Here is a 23,205-nt window from a genome sequence, read left to right as displayed (position 1 = left end):
GCCCACCTATTTCCGGCCCTGAAGAAGGGAAAGAGGCTGTTTAGGTGGTTATGTGATTTGATGTGCGTGTGTGAGAGAGAAGCATGACTGCAATCCCCACCTGAGTTTAATAGAAGGTCCAGTACAAATATACAAATACAACACCACAACAGGCAAAATGCCCAACGAGGTGGCTGATAAAAAGATGCCCATAAAAATATGGATGTCATATATTTAAAAAAAAACCAGCAACCCAATTAAAAATGCAATTAACACAAATTATAAACAATATATACACATGATAAAATATTATACAATGCCCATAAAGAATACTTATGGTTGTCGTATTTTAAGAATGGATAGCTTCTCGATTTACCCCAACATGTTTATCGTATTTCTTTTTAAATGTGTCAATTGTGTTACAATTTACTACCTCCGGGGGTAAGCTATTCCATTTATTAACAACCCTATTAGAGAAAAATTCCCTGGACAACTTAACCTTGCATTGTCCCTCGCCAATCGATACTGGTGTCCCCTTGTAAAAGCAGTAGATTGGCGGTGTACTAAAAGTTCATGGTCCATCCTATCCATCCTATTGAAAATTTTAAACACTTCGATCATATCTCCTCGACACCTGCGTTCATCCAATGTAAACATATTCAAAAAATGAAGTCTCTCTTCATAACTCAAGCCCTGTGTGCCAATAAGGACACGCGTAGCTCTTCTCTGCACCCCTTCAACCAATTCTATGTCCCTCTGTAGGTATGGTCTCCAAAACCTTACAGCATACTCCAGTCCAGGACAAACTAATCCTCGAAAAAGCGGAAGAATGACTTTAGGAGAACGCGAAGAGACCTTTTTGAAAATGAGACCAAGCATTCTATTTGCTTTTTTGACCACCGCTGAACAATGTTCAGAAAACCTAAGTCGCTCGTCAATGAGAATTCCCAAATAGGTGACGCTAGTTGCATCCGGGAGAGTGACATCATTCAACTCATAAAAGAACCGTGGGTTGTTCGAACCAAAATGAGCGACCAAGCACTTATCAATGCTAAACGTCATGCTCCATTCATTTGAGAGCTAGGGGAAATAATACTTCATAAACGCCTTGATATAAGAGCCACTGTGGTTTGTGTGTGTGTGTGCCATTGGAGATCTTAAAATCATAGCGTAAGAAACACCTGTCTGTTACCTCTGAAAAGGACCTCATAGCAAGAATGGCCAATTGGTGGTATTGGTAGTTATGCATGAGTGACATATATTTACAGCTCAACTTCAAATTCAGGGCAGGAAGGGGGGAAAAGTTGGTATTAGGCCCCCCCCCCCCCGCCCATGACCAAGTTCAAAAATGTTTTGTTAGCCAGTGCCCTCATTTTGTTTTAATTTGGGAATCCCGGGAAAATGCCCCCACTTATCTATGTGGAATGCAGAAATTGGCCCCAACTTGGCCATATATTGAAAAATGCAAGTATATGAAGTTTTATGGTCATAAAAGAATGCTCAATGGTGACTGGACCATCATGGCAGAAAGCAACATGAAGCACACAAATCATAAAACACAGCCACTTTTTGTATGCTTTGAAAGTTACACACAGAGAAAAAAGAAACCCTCTGATTGAACCCCCCATAAAGCATTTTTCCGGTGGTGCATCCTATCACCTTCAGGTGACGTTTCAGTGTGAATTTGTTTTATTTTTATGTTCTTTATAATCCCTTTAAAAGTTCATCATGAATTTTTTTAAACCAATTTGTATAATTGTATATTAACCCAATTGAAAGAATGGTAGTAGGCGATTTTCGGTAGTTAGACAGCTCATAGGACAAAATTAATAGGAGGGGATGTATATAAAAAAATGGTTCAAACAGCAGGGTTCTCCCAGCAAAATCTGGTTGATCATTTCCTTTGACTTTCTCAGACAAAAACTCCAGAAGAAAGAAATATAATTCAAATGACCTTCTGAATTGAAAATTTTTGTGTTTAGAGTTTGTCTTTTTCACTTCACAGAAAAAAACTTTCCCTGAATCTTATCAAATATTTGCACATTTCCCTGACTTATGTGCCAAATATTTAACATTTTCTCTGACCATTTCTCATTTTCCTGACTTTCCAACAAGTTGCTGGGAACACTGAACTAGCCATGCGATTTCTTCCAATCAGAATGTTTCTAAAGGCCATCATTACTTTATTTGTGAAAAAAATTATTTGAACAATATAACCAATACAAAAAACTTCAAGTAATATTCTGAGAATTTATTTCGGGGAGAGAAAATGAGTAAATGATGATAATCAGTCATGCTCACTTTAAGTTTTCAGTGCAAAATTCTTTTTCAAGGAACTTTGAAAATTGTTCTCTTCCGGCTGGATCCCGGAGAAGCTCTTTCATGGAGAAAGCCCAGCGGCGAACCCTTCTGGCTGGAATGTCTTTCCTGTTTGAATAAAATATCAAAATTATTTTCTGTATCTCTCCTCCAGTGACAATAAACACTTTGAATATAAGCGATCAATTTAAAATTGCAGGCCATGTAATAATCATTGTACACACAGTAATGATTCTCAAACATTTTCCTTCTTGCCTTAGCTATCGTTTATCCACAGCTCCCTATAATAGTCTCAAAAAGGACCACTTCATGGCACTGAATAGGCAGCACACATCAATATGAACAGTTCACTGTGACGCCCTTAACAGACATTACTGACAATAAATCCGGATATCCTGACAGAGGTGGTGCGCCACCTTATAGGATTTTTTCCTGCTTTATCAAAATATGTGGTCAGTTTACATGTAGGTCTTTCATAAACTTCACAATTTTTTTTTCTTCAGAATTGATAAATTTCCCTTCCATAATCAATTTTCCACCTTAACGTGAAAACAGTTAGAGATAGGTTAGGGTTACTATGTTTCATGTCCCACTTGGGCTCGTCTATCAACCCCTCCCTCCCTTTGTTTGGCAGATTAGGTGCTGTTCATCCTGTATACACAATGCTTACCCTGTGTGCACAATTTTAAATTGAATGCACTGCACTGTATATTAGAGAAATGAATGTGTTTCAAATAATAAGGGACTCTCAAACTCTGAAGGTTTTATTTGCTTTGGGGGGAAATCTGGTAGGCTGAAACCATTCAGGCCTTCCATGAGACTGAGTTAAACTATTTGGTTAGTCCATGGTTTTTTTACAATTTTTCAATGGAGAAGCTTCAATGAGCTTCCAAAATTCACTCATGATTCCTTTGAATTTGCAATAGTGGCAACTTAGTGATCAAGGAACTGCAACTATGAACTCATGACCTCATCGAATGTATATAAAGTGATGTGTCATTTTCGTTTTGCTCACACACTTTTTCTCACTCACTATTCACAATGTTCTAAGTTGCTCTGTTATCATTGATTTTTTGATTACCTAACAAGCAGTTAGATTCTCTTGTTATCGGCCGATATAAATGTTGCAGAAAATATTAGTTAGTTATGTGTTGATTTCATGCACCAACACAAATATTTGCATGGGTGTCCATGTGCTCTATTTTTTTTTATTGAGGTAGTGCCTTAAAAAAAAGTTTATCGCTGAGTAGCAAAACAAAATTTGGAAGGTATGGTGACTTCCCCAGGAAACTACAGCAGCTCCCTGGGAGGAGACACACCTCACAATTTGAAAACCTCTCGGATGGTCAGTGAATGCACATGGTCTAAATGAGTGTTTCCCAAAGTGGACAACATTGCCCCCCATGTGGGGGATGTGATGGAATGGTCCAGGTGGATAGTAGAAGCTTTGGGTTTTGTATAGGATCCTATGGGTTGACTTGAGTTAAGGGGTGATGAGGAGAGAAAATTTTTGAAGGATAACTATTGGGAGGGAGGTTCACTTCCCTCCCAATAGTTACCCAAACAAAAAAGTTTGGGTAACTATGATTTCAATTTATATAACAGCCTGGGCAAATGCTCTGATCTCTCATGTGGAAATCAGGTCAACTGTCAACACCCCATCATCTCGCAAGACTACATTAATATATTGTAATCTAATGTCTAAGGATCTTAGGCATTTCAAGCATTCTTCATTTTCTAGCGTATGTTGACCTTATCTATAATCGTGTATTACCGCAAAAATTTTGCTCACCGAATAAGAAGCTGGAATAATTTGTGTGATATATTTTATTTGACATCTTTTTTTTTTTTTATTGACTATCTCATCATTATCTCTACCTCCCCATTGATAAATTTAATTATGAGGTGGTGGAGGTGAAGGGATTTAATTTATTTATACAATATTGTTGGCCCTGGGGCTTATACAAAAGGATACAATTGAAAATAACAAAGATATTGTTTGATACTGGACAAAAAAACTAGTGGTAGAGGGGGGGGGGGATTCGACAATAGAGCTTGGGAGTTTGTTCCATTTACAAATGGTATGAGAAAGAAGCTGTATGAAGCAGTCAGTGGAAGCGAAAATTGGTTTTATTCTAAGGGAATGGTCGAGTCTTCTAGAGATGTAATATGGTTTGGCTAAGATACCAGAAGTATCTATGTTGAATTGACCATGGAAAATTTTATATACCAATGTTAATCAAGAAATGAGATGAAGAGTAAAGAGAGGGAGGTGAGAAGTTTGTTTTTAAGTTCAGACATGGAAACGAAAGATGACCAGCAGTCGTGAGCAAATTGGGTGGATTTGTTTTGGATTGATTCAAATTTGTCTATATTACTGGAGGTGTAGGGGGTAGTGTATTACTGGGTGGCATAGGAAAGAATGGGGAGATATAAGTTTGGTAACAGAGTAGTCTGATATCCCGAGTAGAGTGTTTAAGGTTGTGGCAGAGGAAGAAAGGTTTGTTTAGGTACTTCTGGTAAATGTAGGCAACATGTTTGTTCCAGCTTAGGTCAGCTGAAATTATGACACCAAAGTATTTGATTTGAGAAACTTGGGATAACGTTAAATTATTTATGGAGTATGAGTATTCAAGAGGAAGTAATTTGCGAGTAACTTTCATGTGCACCGTTTTTGAGATATTGATTGGCATTTGCCATAAAGAACACCAGTCCACGATAGAAGCCAGGTTATGTTGGAGAAGTTCTTGATCAGATTCATGGTGAATGATATGGTAACTTAAACAGTCATCAGCAAATAATCTGGTGGTGCAGTTGAGAGATTCTGGAAGGCCACTGATGTAAATTAAGAAAAGTAACGGGAAGAGGACCAATCCTTGGGTGGTCCCAGACTTTACAGGGGCAGATGAAGAGTTATAATCATTAAAATGGATAAACTGTTTACGATGTTTTAGGAAAGCCTCCACTCAATTAAGTAATTGTACATTGAGGCCAAGGTATGAGAGTTTAAGGAGAAGTTTATCATGGGGAAATTTATCAAAGGCTTTAAAGAAATCTAGGAAAACGATGTCAGTTTGTAGGTTTTTATCAATGGCTCCCGAGAGGTTGTGGATGAAGAGGGCCAATTGAGAGATAGTAGAGAGAGATTGTCTAAAGCCGCATTGGTTGGGGGGGAAAGTTGGAGTCTAAGTGGATATGGACTTCTTTTGCTACAATATGTTCGAAGATTTTATGGCAGGAGAAATGATTGCTATTGGTCTAAAGTTAAGGGGATTGGAAAGTGAACCCGATTTGTGGATAGGAATAATTTAATGGAATTTACTCACGTTTGCTTTTCGAGTTCCCAGAATTCTGTGCTGTCCGAAATCCATGGGTTCGTTGGTTCAGGCATGACCAGGAATGCGTCATATTCCTGGTACATCTCGTAGTAATTAAGATATCTGCCATAGAAACAAAAATAAGACCTCGTAATAATAATAACATAATCCATCTTATTTGATTTATCTACTCTTCGTATAGCAAAATTTCCAAATTTATATTCATGTGCCAAAGGGACTTATGCACTAAAACAGAAATCAAACTCACGAATCAGCTGCCTTGGACATTTTGACATTTCTTCTGTCCAACCGACTCTTCAGCACGTCTATCTGTAAGAGAAAGAAATTTTTCTCATTAACACTTTCGCTAATTATTGGGTGACTATAACAAGAGATATTATAAGTGGCCCACTTTTCTGGGAGAAAAGTAGGTGGAAATAAAATGGTGATAAAAACGGTGAAATTTTTACAACTACAGTGAAACTTCAGTTAACGAGCAAAAATTTTGAACAAAGTTTGATTCGCTTAACAAGCAATGATTCGCATTATGAGCACAAATTACACTCCGTTTATTTATTTTCATGTTATCATAACTGAGTCGATGGTTTTAGCTTTCGTTCACACACGCACTGTGGAAATGTGGATAATATTCTCTGGTCAGCTTACTTCACTCGGAAAATGAACACACATGCGAGCGTGACTGTTTACGGTATGAAACTGGCAGATGTAGCAATGTAACCATAAGTATGTGCACGTGAAGTTTTTTCAGAATTTCTGCTTGGAGAAAACTGTTGACTGATTGCTTTATTGAACGTGACTTTGAGGGGCTAGCTCATGAGCAGGAGTCCCCATTTGTCGAAGATTATGTTCTTGGGGCAGACCACGGGACTGGAGGTGCATGAGGATGACATTCAAGAACTCAGGGGATAGGACATGGCCAGGAGTTGACAGTAGATGAACTGATGATCCCATTTACATGCAACAGCAATTGTTTATGGACAGTATCTTGTCTGAGGAAGAGAGAAATGAAAAGTCCTTCACTTCAAATGAGATTCGAGATGGGAAGAATCTGTGCAATAGTTTGTAGAAAAGAACCACTCAAATAAAGCTGTAGCAGTGTGCGAGCAATGAATCTATCAAACGACACATTGTGATTTCCCATTTCCTCAAAATCCTAAAGAGGAGGCAAGTGTGTCATTGGATAGGTTGGTTCTTTTTCAAAGTCACACAAAAGAACAAATTTGCAAACAACAGAGTCTGTAAATCGTCCCAAACGATAGTCGTCCTCTCGCTCATCGTTTAGAGTAAGTTAATTTGTGAACACTACCATTTATACAAATACAAATACAAATACAACGCCACAACAGGCAAAATGCCCAACGAGGTGGCTGATAAAAAGATGCCCATAAAAATATGGTTGTCATATGTTTCAAAAATACAGCAACCCAATTAAAAATGCAATTAACACAAATTACAAACAATATATACACATGATAAAATATTATACGATGCCCATAAAGATTACTTATGGTTGTCTTATTCTAAGAATGGATAGCTTCTCGATTTACCCCAACATGTTTATCGTATTTCTTTTTAAACGTGTCAATTGTGTTACAATTTACTACCTCCGGGGGTAAGCTATTCCATTTATTAACAACCCTATTGGAGAAAAATTCCCTGCGACACCATAACCTTGCATTGTCCCTCACCAATCGATACTGGTGTCCCCTTGTAAAAGCAGTCGATTGGCGGTGTACTAAAAGTTCATGGTCCATCCTATCCATCCCATTGAAAATTTTGAACACTTCGATCATATCTCCTCGACACCTGCGTTCATCCAATGTAAACATATTCAAAAAATGAAGTCTTTCTTCATAACTCAAGCCCTGTGTGCCAATAAGGACACGCGTAGCTCTTCTCTGCACCCCTTCAACCAAGTCTATGTCCCTCTGTAGGTATGGTCTCCAAAACCTTACAGCATACTCCAGTCCAGGACGAACTAAGCCTCGAAAAAGAGGAAGAATGACTTTAGGAGAACGCGAGGAGACCTTTTTGAAAATGAGACCAAGCATTTTATTCGATTTTTTGACAACCGCTGAACAATGTTCAGAAAACTTAAGTCGCTCGTCAATGAGAATTCCCAAATCGGTGACTCTAGTTGCATCCGGGATAGTGACACCATTCAACTCGTAAGAGAACCGTGGGTTGTTCGAACCAAAATGAGCGACCATGCACTTATCTACGCTAAACGTCATGCTCCATTCATTTGCCCATGCTGCAATCTTGTTTAAGTTGGTCTGGAGCAACTCCCTATCGCTTTCATTCCCGATTACCCCCATTAGCTTCACATCATCTGCGAATTTGCTAGTAATTCCATCGATACCCTGATCGAGTTTATCGATAAAAAGTGAAAAAAGTATGGGGCCAAGGACACTTCCCTGAGGAACTCCACTTGTGACGTCTGTCCAACCAGAGAATTCCCCGTTCACCATAACTCGTTGCGACCTATCTCTTAACCGGTACCTCAATTTATGGTACTGTATGTTTATTTATGGCATTATTTTTTATTTCATTGCATTATTTATTATATTATTATTCTGTTGTATTATTGATTGAACACCGCTTTTATTAGTCATTTTTACGTGAATGAATAATTGTGGAACGTATTATCGAAGTTTCCATTATTTCCTATGGGGGAAGTTTGATTCTAATAATGAGCGATTCGGATAACGAGCATGTTGGAGGAACGAATTAAGCTCGTTAACCGAAGTTCCACTGTATTGCCACATCGCAACAGGCGAAATCAAACAATTGCTCTAGCGTGTTGGTTTTTAACTTTTATGGGTCAAGTAATGAATGATCGATCTTTCCATTGAAGGTTTCTTCTAGTGTCGCAAATATTTTTCCTCTTGTCTTTTAGAGATCTAGGCTAATCAGTCTTCCTTAGAGGTGTGTGACAGGTGTGGCCACACCAAGCTTAGTACTTCAAAAAATACAAATTGGGAGAAATTTTTTTAAATACTTCACATTAAAGCCCTATTTCCACATTTCCACAGGACTTAGAGTGGTGTCTATTAATGGAAGGTGTCCGACAGACCAGTCGTGACCCAGGCTCTGTCCCTCCCGGGATATAAGTGTTTTACCCTTGCGGGTTGGGTCGCGCTGGGGAGGATGGGAAGTGTCCGGTACAGGGAATGTCTATTAAGCATAAGCAGCCTTGAGGAAGGGGTTGCAAAGATGACATCAGTACAATTAATATATTGTAAGAGGAGGATCAGTTAGCCCATTGATATTGGGAAGGTGGGGGGCATTGCTCTCCTACAATCCCTCAATTTCTTCACCCATGCTATCAAAGAGAGATTCCACTGTATAAGGCAGTGGTTCTCAAACGTTTGTCTTCTGCAGCTCCCTTTGCCCTAGTGAACATGTATCTGGGACTTCCCCCCCCCCCAAATAGTCTAACAAATAACCACTTCAAAGGCTAAACAGACACATATCAATATCACCAGCTTGCTGTGACAACTCTAAGGACAGCAGCTCACACTTTGAGAAAAGGATTGAAGAAAATTATTAATACCCTTGAGGGGATCCCACAGCAAATAGGGCAGCCCGGAGACTAATGGTTTTTCAGTTGACACTCAAGTGGGTGCCTTTTCTCTTTGAAGAAACTGAAACCCCCTCCTCATCCATGAAAGAGGGGTATGTACTATAAACCCCTCTTTCATGGATGGGGGAGGGGGCTTTGGTGTATATATACTATGAGCACCTATCACCTTATACAGGGCTCCCACTCAAAAAATGAGAAAAAGTAGGAAAACGAAGGACTAAAAAGTAGGATGGGGGAGAGTAACCCCCTTAGACAACATAATCATAGCATAATGGAAAAAAATCCCAGAAAAAAAACTTTTTACAAAAAAATAATTTCAAATTTAAAAAAAAAAATTAATTTTGAATTAACTTTTTTTTTCATAGCACTATTTCAGTTATCCTATAAGATTGACTCAAGCCAAAGCAGAATGATAAATGACTTGGTTAGAAAACCAATTTTTGGCCAAAACAGTGTACTAGCAACCACAGATAATTCTTTGCTGTCTCTCCTCATACATATTACATTCTTTTTTTGGAGTCTTCCAAAGTGCAGAGCTTGTCAACTCTCTTCGACAAGGCACAGCATATTTTGAAGACGTACGTTTTTTAAGAATGATGCTCCTTCGAGACCACTGTCAAAAGCACAGTGCAAAATGTGTACATTACAAGATCTGATGTAAATAAGGCAAGGTGAACCTGTTTTACTGCATTGTCCATAATTTTTTAAAGGGATTTGTTCACATTTTACTGTTCAATGCCAGTGTAATCATTTTTGACAAATGAAGCACTTCAATTTCCAGCTCTTTGTTGAGCATTGTAAATATTGTTTATGCCTCTTCATGCCTTAAAAATACAGAAGACAACTAAATGCTAATGGGTAGCATCAGAATCACCAAACCTAGAATAGGCCTATGCATCCAACTGCCTTGAAATGCAAACTGTTGTTTCACCTATTTGCACCATAATTTTGAATGATGAATGTTAGTTACTGTCCAAGACCATGAAGTAATAAATACAAAATTATTTTTTCCATCCAGTTTTTAATGACTACTATACTTGTTGAACCCTCAAACTAAGCAAATGAAAAATTAATAAACCAAATGGTCCACATACACCCCACCCCCAAATAACCTTAAAAATGATAAAACTTCTGCTTTGGCAGAATCATTAATTGCATTCTGCAACATTTGTATAATATTTGGCAATATATCAATGATTTCCTGCTCAATTAAAATCAATTACACAAATTTTGTCGATAGGATTTGGTACAAAAGTAGGAAAAGTAGGAAAAAACCGAGAAAGTAGGACAAAAGTAGGACATTTTACCAAAAAGTAGGAAAAGTAGGACGAGTGGGAGCCCTGCTTATATTATAAGGGTGATTTTTCTATGTACATATACAGATGGACCCCAATATATAACTGATTCTGATTTAAAAAATTCCTCTACTTAATGATTGTTTTTAGAAGTCCCTGTACGAATGTTCGCATCAATCCCAACCTTGATACAATTTCTTTGATTCATATTTCTTAACGAATAAAAGTTTTGGTTTTATCTGATTTATTTAATTAAGGTTTGACTGTATACAACTTATATAGAATACAGCTTTTTAATTTCATATGTCTGACATTTATAACTCTTGCTATTATATTGCTACCAAGTTTTAAAACATAGCCCGAGGACCCATTTTTAATAAAGCACTATTTTAGATTGTGAGAATCTGATCTTGTAGGGCGTTCGTGCTAATCATCATTACTACTTCATGTTCAATTTAAGGTTTTTGTTGGGCTATCAGCAGGTGCAGGGCTGCTGATTACTAATATTTACACTTGCACTACAAAGCATTCTCTTAGTTAGTAGTATTACCTCTTCCTTGATGACCTCTACCGGAGCTCCGTGGCCACCTTCCGCAACACCGGGGCTTATCCTCCCTCCAGATACAGAGCACTGCAAATGCTGGATGAGATTTAAATTTAAAAAAATTCCATATGATTATGAGTCTATTTCTATATTTTCAATTATTTAAAATTTGAAAATATCGAAATTTATATATGTCCTACAAATAAGTACAAAGTAACATGAATGAATGAACACCAGGAGTCTGCCACCAGACTCATCCCATAGCTGAAATCTCTTCCAGTCCAGCTTTGCAGCAGAGTCTACTACACCAAACTCCAACTCCAGCCATATCGCTATATGCATTTTACTGCCATTAGCAAGTTGGATTGGAAATGAAGGTGCCATCTATCATGGTCACCTCCAGCTCGTTAGAGAAAATATCTTGGTAACTATATTCTGCCCCCCCCCCCATTTGAACCTAGGACCTGACAGCAACCTTCACAGTGGTGATGAGCAACTTACCACCACGCCACTCAGACTGTGGCAGAGTCTGGAACAAAGTGTACCTAACAACCTGAGTACTTAAATGGTGTGTCTGATTCTTCAGTGTTGCCATCAATATTTCAAATTGTGAGTGAAGTTTTAATGATTAAATATTATACCATTTTTAGCCTGTTCTCTCTGTGATGAGACTTTTTAAGGGGAGATCAGCTTCACATTGGGAACCACAGAAAACTTCAGCACTGTGGGTGAATTGCCGATGTGGTGGCTGAGAGTGGTCATGGTATCATGATTCGCATCACGAGGACCCAGGTTCAAACCCCACTGTTACTACAGTGGTGGTCAGCTGAAGTTGGTTTTCTGTGGGTCCCAACTTCGAGGTGCGAATGTGAGCCAATCTCCCTTTGAAAAGTCTTGTCACAGAGAGTGATATTCCTAAAACCCACACAATTATTCAACAAGCATTACACAGAAACACACTTCATGTTATTTTCACAACACATACGTGTACAGCCTTCTAGCATGGCCCAGGTCTTCTTCAACCACCTGCTAAAATCTCTTTATTGATAAAGCGCAGCGAGCCATAACCTAGTTAGAAGGACCAGCACTGTGTGTGTGTGGCGTCGGTGGCATTCGAACCTGGGCCCTCCCTGATGCGAGTCCCTCACTATGACCACTTAACCACCACAGCAACAGTACAAAGTGACAGGATTTCCGTGAAATTTGGGGCACTGATATTATCATCATTATTAGTAGAGTCCAAAATGTTTTTATAAAAAGGCTTCATCATATTTATCTATTGATCCTTTTTCAGAGAATCGATAATTTCTAACTTACACGGATCAAAAAGAAAAAAGTTCGAAGAAAAGTGTAAAGAAGTCTTGGATCAACATGTTCCCAATGGTATAACAGATGCTGAGGTGTGTTTATGTGGGTCACTAATTTTGCTGCCTGTCTCCCATTCTAGTCTGGTTATCTTGACCAATCATTCAAATTCATTGGCCTGGCCAACTTAGCCCCCCCCCCCCCACACACAGTTCCCATAAATAAGTCTCTAAGTCACTCTTTTGGCCACTTTACATGCTTGCCCAATTTCTTGGTCACTCATTGATCAGATCCCTTGCTTTCCATGTAAACCTTTAGGTCACTCATTAGCTTGCATACACTCAAGGTCACATTTTGTTGCTCACTGACCTTGTCCCTCAGTTACTCTTCTGGTCATTCAAATGCATATACACTGTTTTGGTCACTCTCATGCTTGCAAACTCTTTAGGTTCACTCACTAACCTAGTCCCTCACTTTCTAGGCAGAGGTGGATTTATATGGTTTTCCCACCTGTATATGGGGTATAAAAATTCTTCCACCCTTTCTCCCACTCTACTCTAATTTCCTTAACCACTCAGTTCTCAAATTTTCCGCCCGCTAAGCCCTCTATAAATATGCCTCTGATCGGTTGAATGGTAATGCCTACATCCTTATCATAATAATTCCATCATAACACACATGTAGTTCACATTAGCTCTTTCTTGATGAAACCTTTTTTTTCCCCATTTGAATGCATCAGAATTACAGCAAATAGAAGTGTGTGTGCTACGTAGTATATGCAAATGCGTATTTGTTAAATTTGGAAGAAAAATTAATGTACTGTAGCAGGGTATCTCAAATTTTTGGGGCGCAAAGTGCTTTTTTTGTTAGCAAATGCGTGATACGTAGAACTCATAATTTATTACTCACTCTCTCATTTCAAAAGTGTCACTTGAAAAGTTTTCACTTGTAGAAAATAAAAAAAAACAGATGTGAGTAGAATTTTTCCTTCCTCTAAAAAATCTTGACCAACCACAACTTCTATTCCAAGAGGTTTCACAATTGGTGAATGAAATTTTCACATGCAGATCATGATAATTTTTCTCCCCTTAGAGTATCGAAATCCTCGTATAAAGATTTTTAACAGCTGGTTGATGCGAAGATATATATTTTGGAAAGAGGGAAAATTCAACTGCCCTTGGGGGGAATCGAACCCACTCGAACTTGAATTTTCTCTTTCCAAAATATATCTTCGCATCAGCCAGCTGTTAAAAACCTTTGTGTGGATAGCGAAGAGTGACATCATCCTCGGATAAGTTGCCATCTGGTGGCACTGCCAGCAATTGTGAGCTTTGGCCTGAGTTAGGTCCGATCGTCCATGTACGGTCCCATTCAATGCACACGAGCTCCAAGGAAAGGTTGAGATATTCGTTTGCTCTGTAGTATAGTGGTCTTAGGCGTTCACCCAGAAAGTGAAAGGACATGGGTTCGATTCCTTGCAGGGGCAGTTGAATTTTTTCTTTCCAAAATATATCTTTGCATCAGCTAGCTGTTGCAAACTTTTGTATGGACAGCGGAAAATCATTTTCGGAAATATCATTTTCGGAAAATCTTCATGTGTAGGATTACATGCTGTCAGGACCTCAATTAGAGGTGTGGTGCTCTGGGAGCTGGATCAGAAGGGGCGCCCATTGACTGATTCTTCTACTTTCAAGGAGCAGCAAAATTGTGGCTTGCCCCGGATGACAAAGTGTCTAGTTGCGACCCTGTATGCTACGGATTATGCACAAAAAATTAATGCACCTATAGGGCTGCAACTAAGGAGGAGCAGACGGGCCTGGTGCTCGGGCGCTGGACTAGGGGGGGGGGCACTAAATTAATCTTTTAACGGCTTCTTCTACATTACACGGGAGCACCAAAATGTGTGCTTGCCCTGTGACAAAGTATCTAGTTGTGGCCTTGTACCTACAATATATCTTTGAGGTATGACATTATGCAGAATATTTTTTCATACATTAATTTTTCTGTTTATTTTTAGTCGATTTACTATCGAAAAAGGCATATCCATATATATAAATTGGAGAAAATTTGCAATAAAATTTTATTAAAAATTCAAAATCTTTATCCGCTTGTAGCTGTTTGAATATTGGTATGATCTATAGATAATAGATGACGCGATTTGTTACAGCTCTCAAAAATATCGAAATCTGTTTGCATTTGATACCGGTTTCGGTTTAGCGCAAAGACGTGCGGTTGGCCGAGAACATTCCAGAGAGATCCGCCCCTCCAGACAGTGGCGCCACAAACTTGGTACTATGAAAAAGAAATTTGTGGAATATTCTTTTCTCGAAGTTTCGACCACAGCTATAAATAGCGAGGAGATCACACGAGAGGAGAGATTCCAGATTAGAGAGACTCGAAAAGTCAGTTGTGATTGAACTTTACGAGAAAGTTGTTAGCTCTCTCTGATTAGCTTGTAAATACGTCTGTGTTTAGTTTATAAGGTTTTCGCGGCCATCATTTGATAAAAATTGTTTTTTCGGGTTCGAAGACCGTCGTCCGGTTGAGTTTGTTCTCAACGTTTCCCCAACACTAGTGGTTGGCATCTTCAGGAGAATTGATAAACTGGATCAAAGTGATCCAGTTTCTCTTGTTTTGCGATCTCGAAGTCTTGTGAAAATTAACTGGAACAATATATTTCAGTTTATGCTCTGAGAAAAGGGTGCGGCCGCACCGGGCCGCAAAAAAAACGGGATAGAAAAACTTTCTTTCCTTCACCGGAAGTGTAGCTGCGTATGTATTTTTTAGTGCTACAACTAAACCACACATGCACCTCGTCCATATTCCTCTGCGGAACCTCTAACGAATTGGTACATGCGGGAATGTACGTGTAGTGAAACCTGGCGTGAAGTTTGTTCCTGTGTAATGCTTGTTATGTGTAGTGCTGCCATCTGCCACCAGTTTTTCTAACTATGAGTGAAGTGTAATGATTGAATAATTTATCGTTGTTGGCCTGTTGCTCTCTGTGGCGAGACTTTTTAATGGGGAGATCGGCTCGCATTTGCGCCTCGAAGTTGGAACCACAGGAAAGATGTTTTTTCAGTGCTACCATCTATATTTCAGAAGTGAAGTGAGTGATGTGTTATGATTGAATTTCATTTGTACTGTTTGTAGGTATGTTGCTGTCTGTGGCGAGACTTTTTAGAGGCTCGCATTCGCGCCTTGAAGTTGGGAACCACAGAAAACCAACTTCAGCTGACCATCACTGTAGCGGATAAAAATACTTTGCCTAAATTTCGACTTTAACGTTTGAGTTAACATTAACAAAGCAAACAGCTTAAAATTCTGTCGAAGACCCACGTTCCCCACAAGGGTGGGGCTAACAGGGCTTTAGCCTGGGACGATATTCTCTTATCACTTTTAAAAAAAAAATTTACTACGGTGGATCCCGCCAAAGATCCTAGCTTAGGAACTCTGCAGCAGGATGTGGGGGGGGGGGGATGCCAAGACCTCTAAAATTCTGGCATTGAACCCTCTGGCATAGAGTTTTCGCAGACCCCGCCTCTAAGCCAGGAGAATAATACAGGTCGATCTAATGCCCCGGGCGGTGGACCAGAGGAGGCGCTAAATTCACTTTTTAAAGTTATGCAAAACCAAATGAGAGAGGCATAATGCATGTTTTCCGCCTGAAAGAGTGTCTAGTTGCGGCCCCTTGGTAGATAATCGGTTCTCTAGCCACGATAGCCCCCAACCTCTAAGTGCCTAGAGGTACACTTGCAGTTATTTAGCTGAGCAGAGATCACTATCGTCCAAATTTATATAGTCGAATGATTTTTCTTATGACCATGAAATAGTGGTATGATATTCATTCGCGGGTGCCAATGTAAACCTGGCGTGAAACCAGACAGAGTCACCTACAAGGAGAAAGCACTGGGGGGTGAAAGTTTCTAGTCGCCACGTATACATGGGACCGAAGCGCGTACGCATGGTTTAATGTTTAATCACTAATTATTGGAAGAGCTCAGACTCCCCTAAAATTTATTCGGGGGGATCTTAAATGGCCTTCTAGCCCCTATTCATTTACACTCATGTCCATAAACTGAGGATAATGCCAGCTCTAGCAAATAAAGGTTCAGAAACAAAACAAATGTTACTTATTCATAAAGCCCATTTATTAAACAAAAGATAAAGAACAAAAACGATGGTGTATGTATGATACCATTCATAAAAACTACGATTTTTACTCCCTGGAGCAATTGTAAAAAATATCTCTATTACATGGTTGGTATGATGGTCAATACATTGCATGTCTCCCATGCGATGAAATACAGTCCGTACAACGCCTAGGCATGCTGAGTATCAAATTATCGATCTGATCTTGGGAAAGATCACTCCACTCAGCAAGCAATGCTCTCCGAAGTTCCGGTACACATGTAGGAGGTGGTCGACGGGCTGCAACTCGTCGGCCAAGCATGTCCCGCACATGCTCTATCGGATTCAAGTCAGGTGAGAATGCTGGCCATTCCATACGGGTTATATCCTCAGATTCAAGGCATTCATTTACGATGTTTGCTCGGTGAGTACGGGCGTTGTCATCCATAAACACAAATTTTGCGCCCATGGCACCCCTAAACAAACGTACATGTTGTTCCAGAATGATGTCCCGATAAATTTGGGCTTTCATGGTTCCGGTTTGAACATGCAGATCTGTTCTGGAACCCAGTATAATTCCACCCCAAACGTGCAATGCTGCACCACCGTAACGGTGTCGTTCAATGATGTTGTCGTGGTGGTAACGGGTACCTGGCGTTCTCCATATGAAAGTCCGACGTGAATCAGACTGCAAACTAAACCTGGACTCGTCGGAAAACATCACACAAGCCCACTGTGACGATGTCCACATTGCATGTTCTCTACTCCAGGCTAATCGCTGCCGACAGTGAGTTGCCGTGAGCGTAACACATGTGACAGGCCTGCGAGCATATAGACCAATATCTCCCAAACGTCTGTACACGGTTTGCCTTGAAACTGTGGTACCCGTGGCTGCAGGTAGCTGACGAGACAGGTCGGATGCTGTGCTCCGTCTGCTTCTTTTGGCAGTTACTGCCAAATACCGGTCTTCATTCGGCGTTGTAACTCGGGGGCGACCTGTACTGTAACGTCTACTGACATTTCCGTTATCTTGGAATCGTTGCCAAAGCCTAGAGATGACACTTTGGGCAATTCCAAGTTCCTCGGATACTTCCATCTGGGTACGCCCTCATTCCAGGCGGCCGATAATTCTACCACGTAAAAAATCATCCACATGCGTCCTCTGTGTATGTATTCGCTTATGGCACTGAGCGCCTTACAGAACTCTCGTGAACAATTTTACTTCTTTGTCACCATTCCTTATATACCCCCCTCTTACACTCTCGTCATTGTGAAGTACTATCGGCATCATCTGGTGGCTTCCTGAAATTTACATATCATTCTTGCAGATGTGTGTGATCATTCTAAATGTGAAATTTTTACTTTAGATTTCGATTTCCGTGAGATTCTGAATTACCCTTAATTTATGGACATGAGTGTAATTTCAAAGGTAAGAAGTGTGCGTGTTTTTATGTTAAGTTTTATATCAATAAATATTAAAGTGCTTACAATTTTGCGAATTTTATCAATTTAATTGAACGCGCATAAAATAGGTTATTATATTTAGTTCATAATAAACGTGTGAATTTATGTATAGGAGCTTTTCTACACAGGGGAGAGGGTTACATTCACGTCGTAAAGTGAAACGATACCGCACACACCGCAGAGAAATAAGAAAAGAGGGGGTGGGGATTAAGGTTTTCTATTTAAAGGAAGAATATTTTTGATCTAAAAAGAATCATTTCATTTTGTTCAAATTTTACGTGCTTTCCCATTTCCCCATATGATGGTTGAATTAAAAATTTTGTTCAGCAAACATTGTCTGACAACACGGGAAAACATCCTGAAGTAGGGCGCCTTCATCATGAATTTATAACGTGAAAAAACAAAAATGATGGAAATCGTCCAGGGCCCCCTGAAGCCGTCAGCCCCACCATTGTGGGGAGAAGGTGACATGTTCGACAGAGAGCAGTAAAGTTGCTGATGTCGATGGTTCCTGACGTCTATCGATGTGTTTGATCTCTTCCGATAAAAATATCTTTCAAATTCCATATTTCCCAGTTTTTATTATTAATAGTTTTTATAAGATGTTCGCCATAAAATACAGGAGAGAACGGAAAGCGTTTTAAAACGTGCTCTCATATAAAAAAGAACAGCGCCTCATCCACACACACACATAGCGAAGAATAAACATCTTGTGTGCGTGTGTGTGTGTATATATTACATTATATCTCTTTAAACAGGAAGCGCAAGCATTTGGCCAACCCCTCCCCGTATTGTGAATTGTTTGCATTTCTCTTCGGTTTCTACTATAGTGGAATCACCGAAGTCTTGACCTTGAGGGAATACGTTCATGTAATCGTTGGTGCCCAAAGGAGGGCGGAATGGAGGTCGGAGCCTCCTTGAGGATAAGGAGGGTAAACGCACTTTTCACGCGGGGCCGAAGAATAAACTTTTCTTCGGTGCCGTGAAAGGGCCATAAATTTCCTTATCTATAAATAGTTCCCAGGGATCAAGGAAGGAGAAAAATCTCTCCCTCTCTCACCAGAACATGGCGAAGGACCCTCTCTCTCTCTCTCTCTCTCTGCTCTTCAAGAACTCGACGCCGCATCCCCTCTTCTTGGAATTTAAGATCTTTTGGAAGAATTCGTTTTTCTTCGAACGGTTGTTACTGAACTGAAGAGAATTTTTCATTAAAACGAATTTTTTTCCTTGCGTTTTCTTCTTCGTTATTAACATGGCGTTTTATCCTTCAAAAAAAAAAAAAAAAAAAAAAAAAAAATATATATATATATATATATATATATATCTACTCTATAATATAAAATCACAAACTTGAAAAGGGCCTGTTGCTAAGCAACCGAGTGACGGAAATCTGTTACGTTTTTGTGTTACGGAAGTCGGTTACGATTATAGGTCAAATATTCATTTAACTGTAGCACATAACGGGACCCATTTGACCCATCGGGACCATGTTATGTGCATGTACCGAGAGGCTCCTACATCCTACAGCAGAGCCCTTAGGCTGGAATTTAGATTTCGAGCCCCCAAACCAGCTTTTCAGGGGCCCCTCTGTGATTAATTTATAGTGTGAAAAATCAAAAAGTGATAAGAATCGTTGTGGCCCCTGTCGCCCTGCCCTTGTGGAGGGGGGGGGGGGTCCATGCCGAGAGGTATGTATAATATACACACAACAGCAGTGTTCCCAACACAGGGTCGGGGTACCCGGGGGAGATTTCACGTATAAGTAAAAAGTTTTCATTTCCAGGGGCCCTTGATGGATGTCATTGTTTTCTTGCTGCTTTAACGTTGAAAAATTTGCGATAGCGGAAGCAAAAGATATATCCAGTCTGGGGCCCCACCAAAAGTATGCGAATTGGTGTCCCGGGTAATTGGTTGGGGGTCCTGGATTTTATTCGTTGGTAAAACGAATACAAATGAAAATTTTTCATGGCACTCGCTCCGGGGGATGACCGACAAGCTTCCAAGTCGGGGGCCCTATGTTTACAGGTTTCATTTTGGGGGCCCTGGATGAATCTCATTCTTTTCTGTTGTAGAATTTGCAACAGCGGAAGTCCGAGATAAAGCCAGTCTGGGGCCCCACCAAAAGTATGCGAATTGGTGTCCCGGGTAATTCTTTGGGGGCCCTGGATTTTATTCGTTCGTAAAACGAATACAAATGAAAATTTTTCATGGCACTCGCACCGGGGGATGACCGACAAGCTTCCAAGTCGGGGGCCCCATGTTTACAGGTTTCATTTTGGGGCCCTGGATTTTATTCATTATTAAAACGAATACAAATGAAAATTTTTCATGGCAATCGCACCGGGGGATGACCGACAAGCTTCCAAGTCGGGGGCCCCATGTTTACAGGTTTCATTTTGGGGGCTCTGGATGAATCTCATTCTTTTCTGTTGTAGAATTTGCAACAGCCGAAGCCCGAGATATACCCAGTCTGGGGCCCCACTGAAAATCTGCATATTGTGTCCCCGCTACTGGATGTGGGGCCCTGGATTTTATTTGTTGTAAAATTGATAAAAATGAAAAATTCTCACAAGGGGGGGGGGGGGCGTCCGACAAGCTTCCAGGTCAGGGCTCCATGGAAATGTTGGCAGGTTGTAATTCGGTGCCCCTGGATGTATCTCATTGATTTTTGTGGTTTAACATTGTAAAATTTGCAACACATCGGTAGCCCAGATATATCCAGTGTGAGGCCCCACTGAAATTCAGCGAATTGAATCTGGGGACCCCCATGGGGAAGTTTTCTGGGGGTACTTGATGAATCTCATTTGTTTTTTGTTGCTTTATTATTATTTTTATTAAAATTCGCTTCTTCAGTAAGCTGGTGCTTTCACACGTCCCTTTCCCCTTTCCATAGCACGCTGATGAAGTGGGACGAAATAAACAAGATATGTTGGGAAGAGAAGTGGGGGGGGGGGTAGGTTGGGCGGCAGGGGGGGGCAGAGCCCCCCTAGTATATATATATATATATAATTTATTTTCTGTGTGTGTGTTCTCTACAAAAATATAATTTTAGATCGATCGTCGTCAAATTTTGCATATATACCAAACGGGACCCGACTTGAACGATAGCTTACTTTGAAAGTTCGTCAGAGCTGGGCAAATGCCCTCAAATGGGTTAAAATGCCACGCAACAATGGCTTCTGGGCCTCAACGATCATTTTCGGAATGTTTACTTTGGGTACCATGGTTTAATAGCAATGCATTTGAGACATGCATAGGTCATTCAAATGGCTCGCGTCACATTTACAGACCACCGCGGCACAGTTCAGATAACTCAAGTTACTCGGGCTGCTGTTCCACTTCACTTAAGTGAGCTGTGGCACATTCCTGGATCACTTGAGTGACACTGTTCACAAACACTTAAACGACTCACGGCAGAGTTCCAGACCACTCAAGTGGCCTGCGGTACATTTACATGTCGTTCAAGTGACCCGCGGCACATTCTCCCGATCAGTAAATATGTCGCAGTATATTTACAGATCGCCGCGGCACAGTTCCAGAGCACTCAATCGACCCAGAAATATTTACAGGTCAGCTTAAGTGATCCGCGACACATTTCAAAATCAATGAAATGGCCTACGCTCTACTGAATGTTGAACATCCTTGATGTAACACCTCCTGGAGTTACACTATATCCGAAGGATACAACGGTTAGAATGGCCTGCGTATGTTCTTGAATGTGTTTTGTTTTTTTTTCAAAGACGATTGCAGACGTCAATAGCATAAACACGAACCTAGTATGCCTAAATACACATTCTAACCCATGGCCCTCGGAGTTATCTGATGTGGCCCAGGATGAATAACAAAACCACACAAGTGGCCCACGAATGATCATCAAATCATTTAAGTGGGGCACATTTCCAGATCATTTAAGGTGCCAACAGCATATATCCAAATCACATAAATGACTCCAAGCACATTTCCAAATCACTTGAGCTACCCGCGGCAAACCCCCAGTTCACTCAAGTGGCACGTAGTTCAGTTGCAGATTACTTCAAGTGGCTGGAGGCACAGATCATTTGAGTGGCCCGCGGCAAGCTTCGAGATAACTTGAGTGGCTCGCAGCACGCAGATCACCCAATGGTCTGCGATACATTAACGCTTTAAAGTAGCCCGATGCATTTTTTATAGATTATTTAAGTGGCTCGCTTGATACATTTCCAGACTACTCAAGTGGCCCTGCTGCGCACTTTCAGATCATTCAAGTGACTTGTGGCAAATTTCCATATGAATCAAACGGCCCGCGACACACTTTCAAACCACCTGAATGACTTACGGCACATTTCAGCTTAACCTTTTGAAGAGTGTGGGGGTCACTTCATTGGTTTGAAAACGTGTTGCGGGCCACTTAATTAAGTGATCTAGAGCAGGGCTGCAGGTTATTTGTGTGATCTGGAAATTCGTCTCGGGTCACTTAATTGAAAAAAGAATGCGTCGCGAGCCACTTGCGTGATCTGTAAATATGCCGCGGGTCATTTAAATAAGGTAAGAATGCGCCGCGAGCCACTTAATTTATCTGTAAGTGTACCGGGGTCACGTGAGGCAGGCCACATTTAGGGCACGGGTTGAGCACATGTATGACATAATATCTCACATAAAGACACCCGAAAGTTATTTTCTGAAGGTTAAAAAAAACTGTTCAACTAGTGACTAATCGGATCGTCTCCCCCCTCCCCCCGTAAAACCAGACGCGGCCCAGGCTCTGTTCCGTTAGGGATGAACGCTCGTTACGGGATCCAGGGAGAGAAATCCTAGCCTCTCCTGGAATCTCTCTCGTGGACAGCCTGTATCTCCCCCCCCCCCTTCCCTGTTTTTTGGCATTTCTTCCTTATTTTCCCTACTCCAGTGGAACTGAAAAAAATTATTTCTATTTTTTTCCTATCTTTTTCAGTAGCGAGTTGTGATGCGAATATGGGGGAAAGCAGTGACATTATGCGGTTTCTTAGAATTTTCGTAGTAAGATGTTGGTTGTAAACAAAAGAAGGGAGGGATAAAATAGGAATAATACGAGGGAATTGAGGTAAAAAAAGGACGATTGCGGCGAAAGTAGGAAAATAGGAGGACATTTCTGCAAAGTAGGAAAAATAGGAGCGTTGCGAGGTCTGCAAAATAAACGACCATGCAATAGATTGATGCTTCGTGCAAGTTCTTATCGGTTACGAAGTACAGTGGAGCTTCTCGGTTAAAGAGCAATTCGCATAACGA

General features: G+C 40.4%; 1 protein-coding gene across 3 annotated transcripts in view; it reads right to left on the bottom strand.

Annotated features, from left to right (window-relative positions):
• LOC149085814 (regulator of G protein signaling 7-like) overlaps positions 1–23,205 on the bottom strand; it is a 76,477-nt gene that overhangs the window by 16,928 nt on the left and 36,344 nt on the right. For 2 of the 3 annotated variants that reach the window (XM_089232240.1, XM_089232241.1), the window contains exons 9-12: positions 11,068–11,157; positions 5,884–5,945; positions 5,625–5,738; positions 2,281–2,406 (exon numbers count right to left, since the gene is read on the bottom strand). In XM_089232240.1, the coding sequence (XP_089088366.1) occupies positions 2,281–2,406; positions 5,625–5,738; positions 5,884–5,945; positions 11,068–11,157 (392 nt within the window). The remainder of the gene's footprint in view (positions 1–2,280; positions 2,407–5,624; positions 5,739–5,883; positions 5,946–11,067; positions 11,158–23,205) is intronic. The other variant, XM_089232242.1, reaches the window with a different exon arrangement.

This window comes from Pholcus phalangioides, unplaced genomic scaffold (assembly GCF_987345545.1).
Source record: "Pholcus phalangioides strain wild (caught in Gottingen) unplaced genomic scaffold, Ppha-v1.0 ptg000005l_1, whole genome shotgun sequence".
NCBI classification, from domain to species: Eukaryota; Metazoa; Arthropoda; class Arachnida; order Araneae; family Pholcidae; genus Pholcus; species Pholcus phalangioides.
Note: the sequence above shows the minus strand (reverse complement) of the source record. Positions and strands in the feature narration are given on the sequence as shown.